The sequence below is a fragment of the Chlamydotis macqueenii genome, chromosome 11, assembly GCF_036417535.1.
Source record: "Chlamydotis macqueenii isolate bChlMac1 chromosome 11, bChlMac1.mat, whole genome shotgun sequence".
Taxonomy (NCBI): Eukaryota; Metazoa; Chordata; class Aves; order Otidiformes; family Otididae; genus Chlamydotis; species Chlamydotis macqueenii.
The window spans coordinates 8877524-8893495 of NC_141566.1; the positions used below are offsets into that span (position 1 = coordinate 8877524).

The 15972-nt window shown below is 39.1% G+C and overlaps 1 protein-coding gene across 2 annotated transcripts in view; it reads right to left on the minus strand.

Annotated features, from left to right (window-relative positions):
* The window catches only part of AFF2 (ALF transcription elongation factor 2), a 345930-nt gene that overhangs the window by 19865 nt on the left and 310093 nt on the right, over window positions 1-15972 (minus strand). For both annotated transcript variants that reach the window (XM_086756076.1, XM_086756075.1), the window contains exons 13-18: window positions 11673-11907; window positions 9611-9750; window positions 8998-9061; window positions 5490-5626; window positions 2075-2146; window positions 1628-1721 (exon numbers count right to left, since the gene is read on the minus strand). In XM_086756076.1, the coding sequence (XP_086612202.1) occupies window positions 1628-1721; window positions 2075-2146; window positions 5490-5626; window positions 8998-9061; window positions 9611-9750; window positions 11673-11907 (742 nt within the window). The remainder of the gene's footprint in view (window positions 1-1627; window positions 1722-2074; window positions 2147-5489; window positions 5627-8997; window positions 9062-9610; window positions 9751-11672; window positions 11908-15972) is intronic.

The window sequence follows — 15972 nt, forward strand, 5'->3', positions numbered from 1 at the left end:
CCTTTACTACAAAAAGATTCTGAACATACAATCTGTATACACTCAAACATTACTTCTAGCAAGTGCGTCACAGTGCCCATAGCACACACAGTAACATTTGCTGAAATACTCAGCTTCAGCTGGATGCCTAAAACCAGCATTCCTGATTTGTCTATTTGATTACATTTTAAATTTTTCTCTCTTATTTTCATTTACATTAAAAGACATTTTCTCTGTGCAGATGCAGTAAAATGGTCTTATGCTGGGAGTAGTAATATGTTCTCCATTGTGCCTATTTGCTCAGCTAGAAAAAGTAAAGTGTCTTTAAGGGAAGAGAGAATCCTTTCCACTGTTGTCGTCTTTTTTTTTTTTTTTAAGAAATCACTACTTTCTGCAGAGAAAGTTTATGAAATGATTTTTCTAAGAACATTTTTTTTTAAGAGATAATCTACATCCATCCTGGATAAAATCTGAGGTGGATGGAATACATTTCATGAAACTGCTGAGGCTATAAATGTGCCTAGCTCAAATTTAATTTGTTGTGCAAATCCCTGACTAAAAACTCCGTGAGCACAACAGAGGGACTCCTAATGACTTCAAGAGAGCCTCAATTTAAGCAGAAAATCAGGAGTAACATTACTGAAGTTACAGAGATAAACCCACACACACAGAGGCCACCAGGGAAGTCAGGACTAAGCGGTGGCTGCTAGCATGATAGTACTGGAGTTTTACAGCCAAAGGACCATTTTATCAGCATTTAGATGAAAATAGTAAAGCTGCAGTGCAAAAATTTTTACTAGTTTGCAGTACTAATATCTAAAAGCCTGGAACAAATTCACAGAGGCTGAAAAAAAAAACCAAAAAAAGACTGATGGGCTGACAAACCAGTATAATTACATAATTATAGAATATTATGTAGTAATAAAGTACAAGAATTGATGTATGCTTCAAACAGCATTAACAAGTAAAATAAATATCAAAACCCTGGCAGAGCTGAAGAAAGATTCTGTTCCTCTCTTATTTTAGAAACAGTGAGGACTTGTCATTCTTACACTAGGTAAACAGCATTTGACAAGGTAAAGGAAAACATCACCGAGTCATGACCATCAGCGGATCTCCACTCGATTCAAGGTAAAGGCAAACTTTCAAGATGTAGATAAGGTAAACTGAATTTCCACAGAAATAAAAGGAGAAATCTCTGAGTCTGCAATAAGCTTCAGCAAGTTTCACTGAATTTAAAATCTAAATTCAAATAACTAAGCCTAAATAACTGCTTTATTATTGCTCACTGGGGCTCAGTTCATAATCACTAGCTCATTAAAATCTTGCAAGAATCAGTTTCCTGTATCAAAACTTGCATAAACATTGCACGGTGTTGAAAACAATGTTATTTTATTTTTTATTTTGTTTATTTTTAAAAATTTCTATTCTATGATTTTAGTAGAATTACTGAATATGGTCCTTTGAATCAAGTGACTAATCCAAAAATCCCCCAACCACTGTCTCCACTCCCTGGCCATCCTGCCTGCATTTCCCAGGGGAGAGGTTAAACGTGGGACTTCTAAGTCACGCAGTTACACTTGTGAGAGCTCTCAGTGCTGGTATGAATTTCATTTCATATCAATAAATTAAACAGAATAAAGATTACCTTAAAATATTCCATCAGAGATCTGGAGTACTTCATAGCATGGTCCTTCTTTAGTTTAAACATCCTCAAGTAGAGAAGTGATAAGCATCGGTAGCTGTGGTAATTAGGAAAGGATTATGTTAATTCCATTGCTTAATGAAACCTATAAACTTAAAAAAAAATGCTGACCTATATTTTGCAGTTGCTGTTCTAAGGTTAGATTTTGAAACATAAGCAAATGGAGAAAAAAAAAAAAGTGGTCAAAAGCATTAAAATCCCATCTTGATAAGAGTATAAATTAGAAGAATAAATGTTTAGTCAGCTGCTGAAGAAATCCATTAGTTATCCTTTAATAGTTTAATGGAAAACAAGAATAATGATCTTCTGTAAGCTGCTTAAGTAATTCAGTTCTTTTAAAGTCCTCCTTAAGATTTTAGCTGCTTCTCTCATCGTCGCCATGGGACTTACCATAAAACTGCTAATTTCTTGTCCCCTTCCGTGGCAGAAGAGCCTGTGAAATTCTTGAGTCTCATTGCATACCTTGTCAAAAAGGTGAGGAGAGAAGAAATTAAGAGTTAAGATGTTTCCAGGAATACTAGTGACACTCTGAAAAATACCAGCCACACATAGATATTGTCCTCTGCAACAGTTAATGGTCACATTGTTCTGTAACAGTGAGATCAATGTAAAATTCAACAGAAAGCACCACTTAAAATCTGGAGGGCTAAAGTAAATCACCAACCCATTTTCTTGGCCAACAAGGTGAACTATTCTTAGGCATATTAATGATATTATATCCATCCATCTAGGCTGAGTCCTGCAAACATTTGTGATGAGTGCTGCATAGAAGCATAATATCTTGGCCCTATATGTACTGAAGAGCACTATATGTAATAAGGTTTTACACATAATACTACGGGCTTGAATAATACCTTCAAAATCCTCCTCATAAATGCTTCTTCAAAGCTTTTAATATAAATTATATAGAAAACGGTTTTAAATACAGGAAAGGTCATGTTCACGGCTTTTTAAATTCTTAGGTCCACTGATATATGAGTCTTGTGTACTCGGTCTTCCCTCTCTATTTAATTGCTGCTGTCCAGCATTTGGATGATCAAAGATTGAGTATTCCTACCTCCTCTCTCTTTTTTTTTTTTTCTTTAACTAAGCACACTCCATTCCATACATTTAGTCTCTTGAAAATCAATTCATCGCATAAAATCATTGTTCTGAGCCCTAATGCAATTTCACAGGTACTTGTGTTAGAATAAGTAATAGGGTTCAGCGTTGCGTAAGAAAGTTTTAAGGTATCCAGGCAGTCTTGATGAGTTCTCATTTACAAGGAGGTAATGGAGTGCAGGCAGGCAGTGCCACTCTCGCTCTGCCTTCCTCCCACCACCCCCATTATCAGCCCCCAGCTTGCAGCTGTAGCACAGCACCTGATGTGCTTCCTCCATCTCCTGTCTCACCTGCTCTTTGGTATTGTTGGTCCAGTCATACTGAATGAATCTGATCAAACACAAAGATAGATGTCTTTTTGGGATTTTCAGTGTTACATTAGGGATGTTAGCATTACCATTAACTCAAAACACCTTTGACAGTCAGATCTGATATTCTCAATTTCTTTGATGCTCCACTTGCTTTCACAAATAGGTGTCTGACGCAGATACTCAAGACAGACACAGATAATGCAAAAGGGGAAAATGGTGCCTCTGATGAAGGGACAAGTAAAAGTGAGAAAAATCTCTTTCTATTTCTTATCTCACAGTAAAAATCTATGTTAGCATTAGGAGCCACACTCAGAAAGTGCGTGTGCACAGCTGCATACTTGGTTTGTACATTCAGCACCCGCTGTAGCCCACAGGAATTGTGTATTTGTCCATGGAGTTTGCTGAACCTGTACCAGCCTGCTGCTGACCTAGGCACCTTTCTTCCACGTCTGGCCACTCACAGCAATTAAATGGGCAAATCAGTGTCTCACTGGCTGCCTACAAGATGCAGCATACGAGAGCTGGTATGTTAAGCTCTACCTTTGATGCTAGGTGGTGGAATTAATCTCATCTGACTTTAGCTGCTTAGAAATTGGAGATCTACCATAACAAAATCCTTCAAATTCTTCCACAGCCAAAAGCAGCTCAGGTGCTGCTTCCATGCTGAGGTCTATCTATCATGCAGCCTGCAGCTGGACTGTGCTGATACAGGAGCTGGAAAGAGTAAGGGAGCGGGGCCGCGTATGCTGATGAGTGCCAGTTGCTCCAAGATGCAACCGTACACTTGGCTGCCTCCATCTAGCACCAGCACCGTAGGGTGGAGGGGAGCTCCAGGTATCATCCATTTGGGAGCCACTCCTAAAGCTGCCATTCTCTGAGTTAACTGGTACACATGTTGTGGCTCTTGAAGAAACGAAGATTTTTGGTCCAGCCCCTTCTGCACAGACAGACTGCTAGACTGAGGAACAACATTTTCAACTCTGCTATGTGGTTTTCTTAAAAAATAAAAATAAATGTGGGCTCCTATGAAGAAGCGCTCACTTCATTAAAGAATATTTATTTAAATATAATTTATCCTGCCATACAACTGTAGTTGTGTAGTTCAGGACACAAAGTACTAAACTGTCCACTTTCAGAGTGCAGGAAGAGTTCCAGCACAGTGGAGCAGAGGCAGGTGGATCTTCTTCTTAAGTCTTTTGCTCTCGAGGGTTTAATTTGGACTGGAAGTGTTGAGTGAACATAAGTTTTTTGTTGAGTAATCTCTTTAGATTTTCTTCTTCTCTTTATGAAGTGTAGGATGTAAAACCATGTTTTTAAATATTTAACAGGCATATTATTTACCTGAGAGTAAGAGCTTCTAAAGATTTGGTACATTTTATTATGTAAATACCTACTTACTCAAAATGTAATACATGCATTATTTTTGGCAGTCTCTAATAGCTCATCTGGAATGTTAAAATCTTGCACATTAGAAAAATACCTTTGTCATATTAAACCCCAAACATTTAGGGCCTGATTTGCCTCCTTTACTTTCTCTTGTGTAAACTGCCAGTAATTACATTGACATTAATGGTGATATTCCCACCACACACTGGGGAAAGCAAAGGTGCATCACAGTGAAGAGGAAAAATCCTGTTGTTCTACTTACAGGTAAATTTCACTTTGATAATTTGTGGAAGTAAAGCAAACAAGCCCTTAGTTACTCAGGAGACCATTATTTCTGTGGAGCCAACACTATGAAACTGCTACAGGGAACAGCAGCAGATTTTTAAAAAATAATTCAGAGATTTTATTAGTAAGTAAAGGTGCTCTCATCTATATTCTAGCCTATGAGTCTACAAAACTGTATTAAAACTAATTTAGCTGGTTTGCATTCCTTTAACATTAAAATAAAATATATTCTTTTCATACAATACATGAGGAAAGCTTCCTCTCTGGCTATGATCTTATATGCCAAGTTTCAGCTTTTTTTTTTTTTTAACAGCCAAGTTATAAACCTCTAAAAACAGGGTTTCTAATAGAAATCCTGATAGACTCACTTTAATGTTTTGAATTATAAAACTACACCTTTTAAAAGACAAGTGTCATTGCCAAACAGTGAAATTACTATACTTTATTTCCACCCACTACATTCAAATTTTAATTTTATGAATATTGCAAATTATAACACTCACATTATAACCTCTAAAGGGGATAATTTATAAAAGCAGTGTCCATCAATTATAAATTTTCCATGACATTAATAAAATGGCAAGAACTAATTATGATGACTTCTGAGATGAAGATGCCTTGGACAAATCGTTAATACGTTGAAATGGTATTTTTTAAAACATAGCAGGTTCTAATTATGACTGAAATGAGATTATGAAAATGATCGCAGAAAGGACATTAACCTGATGAGTTCCACAGTCTCTGAGTACATGGTGTATGGAGATTTAGCTTCTAATGGATCTCGCTCCATAGCATTCCCGCACTCAATGAAGGAGAGGGCAGCATCAGCATAATTCACTGCTTTGCCGAACTTCTCCAGCTGAAATGGAAATGACACCATCAAGAAAATCCTACAGCTTTAATTTCTAGGTAGACGGATCATAACACAAAGCAACACTAGCATTAAGATGAAAGGAAAGCAACGCTGGCTGTTAAGAATGAATTCATGCAGTAATTAAGGCAGGGTCAATGTTTTTACCAAATGTTTTCAGGTAGTAGATGGCCAGATGCTCCACTGAGGAAAGCCAAGGTACATCCATTGACATCCATGGATTTATGCAAACAAAGAGGGACACTAAGCAAGTTTGAACAAATCCATGCTGCTCCTCAATATATGAACTAAGATTGAATGCTGCTATGTAAGGGTTAAGTAACAACTCCATGCCATTTGTTATCTGTGCTAACTGTTGACCAAAAAAAGAAAATCTCATCACTTACGTGATCACTGAAAGAGCAGAAAGGAGAAAATACAGCACTGCTAAATATTTTATTTTACTAGGATTTTATTGCAAAGGTTTTAGCCCTCATAATGGTTGTGATTCAACTGACTTAGACATACTGATTTCTTTTTATGTGTAATGAATATTATATATGACATTTTTATAGTAAGTATTTTATAATAGTATTTAACATTTTCAATTTTTGATAGCTGGATGTAAGAATTCTACTAATGTGGCATTTGATATAAGTGATCCAATATACTTTAAATAATTTAGAAATTTCTTTGTATGTCTCTTATCAAAATATTTTTGATGCATATGCATATGTTTTCCATTCACAACATGGAAGGCTATCCTAGCAACATATTAAGCAGAACACTTACGACTAGTCCAAGGTAACAGTGTATTTGCCTTTGTGGCTACTTCTAAGCAATCCTTATAACTGGTTCCCTCCGCATACCTTTAATTTCTGCTCTTGTGCATGGATTATGTACAAAGCCTTTGTACAATTGATAGGTATTACTTGAATGATGACAAAAGGGGAAATATTTCTAAATGTCTTCTCTCTATTCCAATGGCCACTTCTCAGCATATTCTTCAAATTCCTTGCTTCAAGTCTTCCAAAGACAATTTTTTGTGGTACCAAAAAAAAAAGCAACCTGTGAGCAGATTTAGTACAGATAGACAGTCTGAGCCAGAAATGGGACTGAATCCTGCCCTTTTGCTCCATGCTGACTCCAGTGGAGTAGGTGGAACTACTCCAGCCCATCATAGCTCAGCCGAGAACGGAGCGAGGTCTCCAAGACCTTCTCCGTATGGTACAGTCAGTTGCCACTGCAGCAGCCCACTCGATTTCCAATTACTCGATTTCCTCCTGCCATCCCAGACAAGGGTAGGTTTTGACAGGCTTGCTCCCATAAGATGCAAAATGCCCTGCCCTTCACCAGAAATCTGTTTTCTGCACAAGCTCAGGAACAGTATTGCCGCAAATCTCATTAACATCTGCTGACACGTTCTGAGGTCATGAGCATTATCTTTCTAGCCACTGCAACACATCTTTCAATGCTGTGTGTGCTTTGTCATGTCAGCACCAAGTAACCAGAAGCAATTGTTTCCATAGGACAACTAACACTACGGGATTGCACAGCAAATGTGTTACATGGAGATAATTTGTGTGCAGCTGTATTGGGTGGGAAAAAAAAAAACTTGAGACCTAAATAGCGGAAAGAAAAAGCAGATACTTTGTTCATGGGTATTTATGTCAGCCAACAAGTTTGTCGTAGCGGATGGCCTCACATTCCCATTTGGGGTGTCAAACTGCATGTGACAGGCAAGGCCTGCCTGCTGGCAGCAGCATGATGTGCCGTGCCTGCTCCTCTTAGTTCTGCTTGAGAAACACCCCCGGTTCCGCAAGGCACCGTCAAAGGTAAGAGGACAGGAGACAGGTCAAGGCTTTCTGAGTGAATCAGGCTGTGGAGGGAAGTGGATTGACATAGCCTGTTGAGATCATCAGGAGCCCGAGCCTGTAAATATTTGCTAGCGTGGAGCAGGCATCCCTGTGCCAGAACCATCTGTATTTTCTTTAAAGGTCAATCAGCTGTGGGAGGTGTTGTCAGTCTGCTTCTGCCAGCCTTCCCCACAGGCAGATGTCAGGGCCCTGGCTGAACGTGCTCTGCTGAGGTGGGCTGCGGGAATCAGCGCAGGCCATCTCCGGTAAACGGGCAGGGCGGGAGGGACAACTGCTAACTGACTGACACTCGCAGAAGGTTGCCAAAAACCTGAACCCATCTCTCACAGAAAACACACGTGGAAACACTGTGCCCCAAGTCAAAAGGGAGCCCAGAGAGCGGAAGCAGGCAGTTTGACGTGTCAACTCTCCTTCAGCTCACCAACAGCAGAGGGAAAGCCACTTTAAAAAACTGTTTTGTTTTGTTTTTTTAAAACATAGCACGGGATTGTTTTGGCTGGTTTTTTGGACAAAAACTGATTTCCAAGCACAAAATCTCTGATGTGGAAACACATAATATGCATGCAAAAAACCCCAAAATAACAAAGTGAGAAGTGAATAATCACTCAGTTATTTTTCAGTTGTGATTTTGAGGGGCAAAGTGAATGGCCACACTCAATTTTGGACATCTTAGTTTAAATAACAGGAGTCAAGTTCCACTAAGCCTGCCTAAATGACCTGCTGTTCTGCACTCCACATCAAGTACAGGAGCAAAGTCCCTACCTACAAAGCAAATGGCTATTAAAGTTACTTCAGTGCTGGCAATAGCTTGGATTGAACAAACTATGATAGAGTATAATCTGTCAGATTAAGTAGTTCTATCAAAGTCAAAGCACTTTGCAAAATTAGGTCAATCTTACTGGAATTTCATGTGGGGTAAAATGAGAGAAAAAGCTTTCCCAGCATTGAATTACCTCATTGCAAGATTTTTTTTGAAAGAAGTGTGTTGAGTCTTTACTTACCAACCTAAAAGCGCTAAAAAAATGAATGTACTCTTTAAAAATCAATTGTTGCAAATTTTAGACAATTGGATGGGAAATATCAAGTAGTTTTACCACATGATAATGAGGTGGAGGGTGATTTGCCTTTCTTAACTTTCTGTTACGGAATATTTCAACACACTTGTTTTAGGCTCAAAGCGAACAGGAAAACAAATTTCAAATACACATCATCTTTCATGAAATTATCTTACATCTTTCGTAAACAGCATGACTGTTGCTCATCCTCGGAAGAGATAGTAGCTATTGTAAGGAGCTTTGTTTTTTGGGAACAAATTGTTAAAGGCTAGGAATGGTACTAAAAGTTTGACTTGTTGTGGACAGTGTGTTTACTGAGTACAATCTAAAGCATACTTCAGCAGGGTTCCTTTTGGCTTCTGAGGCTTTAGATGACATTCAGAATGTACATTTTTGTAACACCCAGCTCCATAGTGGAAAGAGACCAAAAAACCCTGTGATAACTTACCAATGCATCTGCTTTATGCTTTAGCTTCTTAGCCTCCTGCATGTAGTAATCTGCATTGTGAAGCCTAAAGAGACAAAATCGATTATTTCAAGTCTTTGTTTTCATACAGCTGGCCAAACACTGCTTGGGAAAATTGCTGACTGCTTCCAAGAAGAATTTTCAGATATACGCCCACTTATCCCTTTACATCTTAACCTGATGTTAATCTGAAGCAAAGATATGATGGGTGACCAGAATGTAAAATAAGTAGCTGTAGAAACTGGCCACCCAAAGGACCCATTAATGTGTGCTGAACAGAGAAAAAGGAAAAATACTTTAAACTAATTAAGTATAAGAAGTTTCCATTAGAGGAGCTAAAATTAAAAAATGAAGAAGAATTACCGTGAACCAACATTCATGATCTGAAAACATTTATCAACAGAGTCTTCATTAATCAGTGACAACAGTTCGTTTGTGAAAATTAAAACTGTGTGTGCCTTTTTGCAGCACTATCCACACAGGTGCCCAATGCCAGCCTTATAATCAAAGATACTCTCTTTCACTGGTAGCTCTGCTTCCATTAAAATCCCAACTACTTAACATGCAACTAGCACAGAGATCCAGCAATACTTACACATCATCAAATGTTATTTTGGGTCTTCTGGGCTCAGAATTCCCATTGGAAAGTGTTGGCATTGCAGACCACATGTCTGTTTCTAGATGGCTGGTGTCAAGAAGAGTGTTGGCTGTTGGTATATTGTGAGATTCTTCCTCCTAGAAGAAAAGGACTGTTATTAACTCTTCATAGCTCAAACAAACACCTTCCAACAATGTAAGTGCTCACATCCACCCCCTAGAAAAATCCCCAAACAAACAAAAGGCTAAGGCACAAAGTAGCACTCATATACACCCAACTACATTCAGGTTACCTCACAAAACCCCCCTTCCATCCTTTAGAACAGAAGCCTATTAGATTAGGCAATATGACTCTACCGCTGACCGCTCACCTGAACTCATTAACTTACACTCTTAGCTGAAGTCAGCCTGGATACCACTGACCAGGGACACCAGTTAAAGCAAAGGTGGGGAAATCAAATGCAGAAGGGCTGGATGTAAACTCAACTTAATTCAAGGTGGATCACACTAATGTAACCTTTTTTCCCTGTATTATTATTAGCTAACTCTAAGGTGTCTGAAAAGTCTGCTCACATTTCAGCAAGGAATGGTTTCCTCACCCTTGCTACACCAGAACAGAGAGAATGGAAAGCAGAAGTCGAGAGTTCTGACTAAAACCAGAAGCATAACAGAAGCATTTAAACAGAGGAATTGCAACTTGCAAGCCAGGTCCACAACCAGATAAACTAACTTACAGATGAACCAATGAACTAGGGAAAGAAGTCTAATGTATTTTAGAAGGCAAATATTTCATGTACCAGGATAATAGATAAACCAAGGATAGATCTGACTGGATATGCTGGGAGTGGGAGGAAGTGTCCCCACTGTTTACATAGCATTGTTTATTTGCTGACATATGCAGTTCATTTTGGCATTGATTTCAGTTGACGCGCGTGTATTACTCTCTCAGCTTGAAGCGACACAATGATATCAGAAAGCAACAGGGATGAATGAATAAGGTGAAGTGATTTGTCACCTACGATCCAATGCAACTTGTGAGTTTTACTATTACAGTGCAGGGTGACAACCTCTCACAAAGCACCGAACTGTGAAAAATGGGGCTATGCATGCCATTTTCTGTGGTAGAATTTTCTTCTTGTCTTTTAATTTTGACAGTGATACTGAGATACAGTTTGATACTAAATGATATGTTTGAAACTCTTAACGGAGGACTGTTTTCTAAAACAGGCCAAAAACCTGAAGTTTCCCTCTTTTCTCTAAAAGAGGATGACAAAATGATGTGAAATTTTACGTTTTTTTTAGTGAATTTGCTACACAGCTTCTAGTTTTGTCTCTTTTTCATGTATTTTCAGTAAAAAACCCCATCTCAATCTGGTGAAAAGCAAGCAAGAAAGAATTGTCTATGTGACCACCTTTGATTGGGAGATGGCTGTGACAGAATGATGGCCTTTTTTGGGGGAAAAAAACCCCTTATTTACATGGTATCTAAAAGCTTATACGTGTAATTCATGGGGATTAGGTTCAAATAAACCTTACTGCTGGAATCTGGGAGCCTGCAAACCTGAGAGAAGATATTTCCATGTTGAGTGTGCTATAGACAGGCAGAGTTTTGTTAGATTTTTATTGTTTGTTTAGTTTAGGCAGCAATAATCAGTATAACTACAGTGCTTGATTTTGGGTGAGAATTTGAGGTAGTTATTCAGGTGATGGATACCAAAATTCTTGATGTTTTATTTTCAAAATCTGTGGGTTGTAGCTACAGAGTTAAGGGACCACATGCAGCTCGTTGGTGGCTGTAGAGGCTGTCGTCTGAGGCTCAGGGACCAGATGTTCCAGGGAGGGATACACAACGCCAAGTAGATGTCTAACGCTAACCTAAAAATAGAACTTGCAAGAGTTGCTTATGCCCAGCCCTGCAAAGATCCACTCCTCACTGCTCCTGAGTGGGGCTACCTAAGCATTTAAAAATAGATACCGGGAAAACAAAAATCAAACAGAACAAAGCCAAGTTAATTTTGTTTTATCTTGTTCACTTCTAGCAACTGAGGTTGGTTACTTACACAAATTCCTTTGGGGTTAGAAGAGGATTTATTTTCATTCTTTCTGTGTTTAGAAACCGAGGAGGAAGAGCTGCTGGGCTGAGACGTGTTTGTGATGTTCGTCTCTTGACTGAAGGAGCTGTTGTCACTGCTGTGCCGCCGGTGCACAGGCTCATCCAAGAGCGGGGATAACGGAGGAGGGAACAGCTTCTCTTCTCTCTTCTTTGCCACCTTCTTCACTGAGCTACTGCTGCTCCTGGGACACAGACAAGAACCAGTTGCATTTTAAGAATCCTGGTTAATCCTCCCTAGCACAAAGCTCTAGGTTTTATTTACTGAGAAGCCAGCTCTACCTTCAAATATGTCCGAGGAGCCAAGTCAAAAGGGGACAGGCTACCCCTTTTGAAGGGGGGTAGAACAGAAGAGCTACCTCTGCCTTTTCCACAACTGTGGAAACCTCCAGATTTGGAGGACAACTTCCAGTGCATTAGTACAAATTGTACCCAATTTAAATGCTAATTTGAGTCAGTCTTCATTTGAGAGGTCACAGAGGTTCTGAATCGGCAAAGTGCTGGAAAGTTTTATGTATGGGGTTAGCTCCTTTGACACCAAGTATGGCTATTTACATGTTTAACATTAAGCATCTTTTTAGAAGGTGGATTAGGGCCCACATAAGTAACCTTTGCAAAAAAAAGGTAATAGCACGTGGCATGTGAACAAAAAAAAATAATTTATAACAACTACAGAATGATAACCATAACAATAAGAAGATAATAATTATTTGACCTCCAGAATAAAACCAATGTTCAACACTATATTAAAATGATACATTGCAGCTGGCAAAAGCCCTTGAGCAAATATTGGTTGATGAATTGAACGTGATTCAGAAAATGAATGTGGTTTTGATGTGAAAGCTCAAGTAATATGATAATCTATTGTCTGTTTTATGTACAGAAACTGGTAGCTGGCTAGAAATGGCAGCTGTGATACACAGTAAAAACAAAAAAAAAAACCAAACCTGCTAGACCTTTCTCCCCTCAAATCCATCAAAAAGGAAAAAACCAAAACCTAACACCCCACTGATTGTTTAACATGTTAATGTACTCATAGATTTTTATTTTCAGTACTGTCCTAGGTCAGTCAATGAAGATAACCTGAATTTTAATCTTTTGTTAGACATCTAATATTGCACTACAGGATCATTTACTTTTCATGATTATTGACTAAAATTTCAATAACAAATTAAGTCAACACGAATTTATGTTTCATTCCCAGTCACTTTCAGTCAGTGTCAGGAATTATAGATCTACTTTGCCTTACAGTAACCAAGGAAAGAGGAAAAGGCAATTCAAGTTCCCTTCCTCCTCATTCTGGAACTCTCTCCCATTCCAGTCTGGCCTCTTCTGCAGTTTCACCAACAGTATCAATATCTATACCTGCTTTGGTCATTCCCTTACTTTGGACCTTTGGTGATAAAAAAAAATATCTTAGCCTATCTGTGAAATAACAGAGTTATATCAAACAAAATCCCATGTTTCAGGTTTTACAGCTCTTCTGCTCAAAACTATTTTAATTTGTTTGAAGCAGAGTTAAAAATATCTTATTTGAAACTCTCTGGTATTAAAGATCTTCAGGCTGAAGAAATAAAATGAGTACAGAATTCAGACTGCCTTACAGTAGGACCGTTATGGATGCCGTCCTGCTCAGAAAACACAAGGGCCTGAAGAAGATCAAAGGAAAGCAACCAGGCTGGAAGGGACTGACAGTTCTTAGAGGAAACTTATTTTATGCACATGTGGTCCTGCAACATATCCTCCAAAAAGTTCTCACTCAAAGCCCCATCTGTCAGCTTTCTTCCCCTCGAAGGGCATTTTGGAAGCCAGACAAGTTACCATAGCTATAGCACAACAATACTCTGAACTTTTTCCAGAGGAAAGTTTTCCAAAGGAGGGTAAGCACTATCCCAAGAAAAGACACATGTGTTACTGGATTGTACAGAGGCAAAGCAGACACAGTTAATGAAAAACCCAGGAGCAAAATCCAAACCCTCTGCCTCCCAAACGAGTGTCCTACATGGGGAACACTGGATATGCATTTATGGGTGGGAGCAGAGAGTGAAGTGTTCTCCATTCCCCTGTGTGCCGAGGTGTGTGAAGCTCTTCTTTCTCCTGTGTACAGCTTTGCAAAGGGAAGAGCAACCAACTCTGGCAGATCTGTCTCAAAAGCACCTGAATTAAAACTGAATGTGAGCCACTGGCCAAGTCCCCTTTAGGATCTGGCCCTGCCCCGCTAGTGAGGTTCCTCAGCACAGCCGTGACTGTCGCTTGCACAGAGTCTACCATTGCACGGGGAAATTTAACGCACATATAAAGCAATCGGAGCAATGTTCCTCAGCTGCTTCAGGGAGGTGGAGGGGTTAAGAGTCGTACAAGAAAAAATTAAGGCAGCTGCATGGTTAAAACTTCCCTACTTAAAACTTCATCAGTTCACTTCATCTTTTGGCTCAAATATAAGATCGGGCAATCCAAGACATAGGTGCAGCTACTCACTTCTGGCACACAAGTAATTTTGTGGGTGGGAAGACTTAACCAGGAAAGGAAAGGAAAACGTATTTGAGGAATTTTTTTTCTACATAACTCAAATTAAAAAAAAACCAAACAACAATACTTTACGGTTATAATTCTGTTTCTTTTTTTTTTTTCTTTTTTCCCTATTGCCCACTTAATCCTATGAGTTTTTGCAGGAATTAAGTTGATAATTTATGTAGCAACGTTACCTCCCTCAGATTTACACCAAAGCCTTTATGTTAACAATAACCTCCATGAAATAGGTTGTTACCAGCAGTTAACCAGATTGTCACTTTGCTTTGGGCTGTTAATGCGCTAAGAAACTGGTCTTTGATTGCAGCGATCGCTAATTTTGAACGAATTTATTGCAATAATTACCGAGACTCAACGGTTTAATTTGCTGACATGACTGCTAGTTAAACTATATTTAAAATCTAGGGAGAAACACAATAAAAGTGCAAGGAAAAAATACAAGCAGAACTGATAGTCTTCTGGCTGCAGGGTTTAATCTTTGTGTCTGAAAAGGCCAGCTATCGAGGAATGAGAAGGATCCCCATCTGCTTTTTTTTTTCCAGCCTGCTTTCTTTTAGAGCAGAAAGCAAGCAAGCAGGCAACAAGAGGTCAGTGTGTGAAGGAGAGAGAGTCTCCATCTACTCTCACAATTTCAAGCTGCCTTTCTTTGCCTTTTCTTTATCCACTCCTCGTGGTATGCAGTGGTATCTCTGGCCTGTTAGTGAGACAAAGCCATTGTCTATACCAATCCTTGGCTTTCCTTTGCCTCTGCTCTCCCTGTCCACGCTGAAATGCCGCACATTGACAGTGTATCTGATTTTCTGCAGAGGGTTAGCAGGGAAAGGTCACTCCTGCATTAGGCTGGACCATATGGCAGCAACTGAATGAAGCTGAAGTCACTGTCAGAGGTAGGAGGCTGCCTCCACTACGAATGAACCCCACCGAATGCCGTTGTGACTACCCAAGGAATGTGATCGGCTAATATATGTTGCTAAGTACAGGTGCCTCTTTAAACTAAAGGTCAAACAAAAGGGAACAGGAAATCTTGAACAACAGGCTGAAACACTTGCCTCAGACAGACTTCTAGCACGCCTGTTACATGGAAGGCATGTTTCACTTGTAGGAGTCTCGTCTGGAATTCAGACTCACCGTTTGCATCAGCAAATAACTCTGTGTTGTTACGAACTGCCAAATGTTGGCAAATAGTGCTCCGTATGGACTGGGTCTACCAGTCAGGTGTTCAGATATGAACAGTATTCAGCTTCATTTAAAATTGCTCTGGCAAGCAAGTAAATACATAAATAATCCTTTGGTGCAAAGTGGGCAGCTGATCTGACAAAAATCCAGCCTCACAGCAGTGTTTCAAGGTATTACTATGAATTACTTGGACGAAACACAGTATCACCTATTCCTTCATTTGCTATGAAATATCAGAAATAAAGAAAATACACTGGCAATAGTTTGAGTAACTATATTTTAACTGTCACATCAGATTTAGGAAAAGACATGAGCCCCAGAGTGTGTGAGGGAAAAAACAAACAGAGAGATAACTTGTTGCTTATGCAATGACTACATAATACAAACGGGCTCTTTGGCTGTGTGAATGGCTTTTAAATTCACAACTGACTATTGGAAATTTCTATACTCAAATTGCACATGTAGTCATAGAAACTTGTGGGAATTAGGCATATGATTGCCCATATTAGACAGGCAACCCTTTAAAAATTACTTGTGCATCTTTG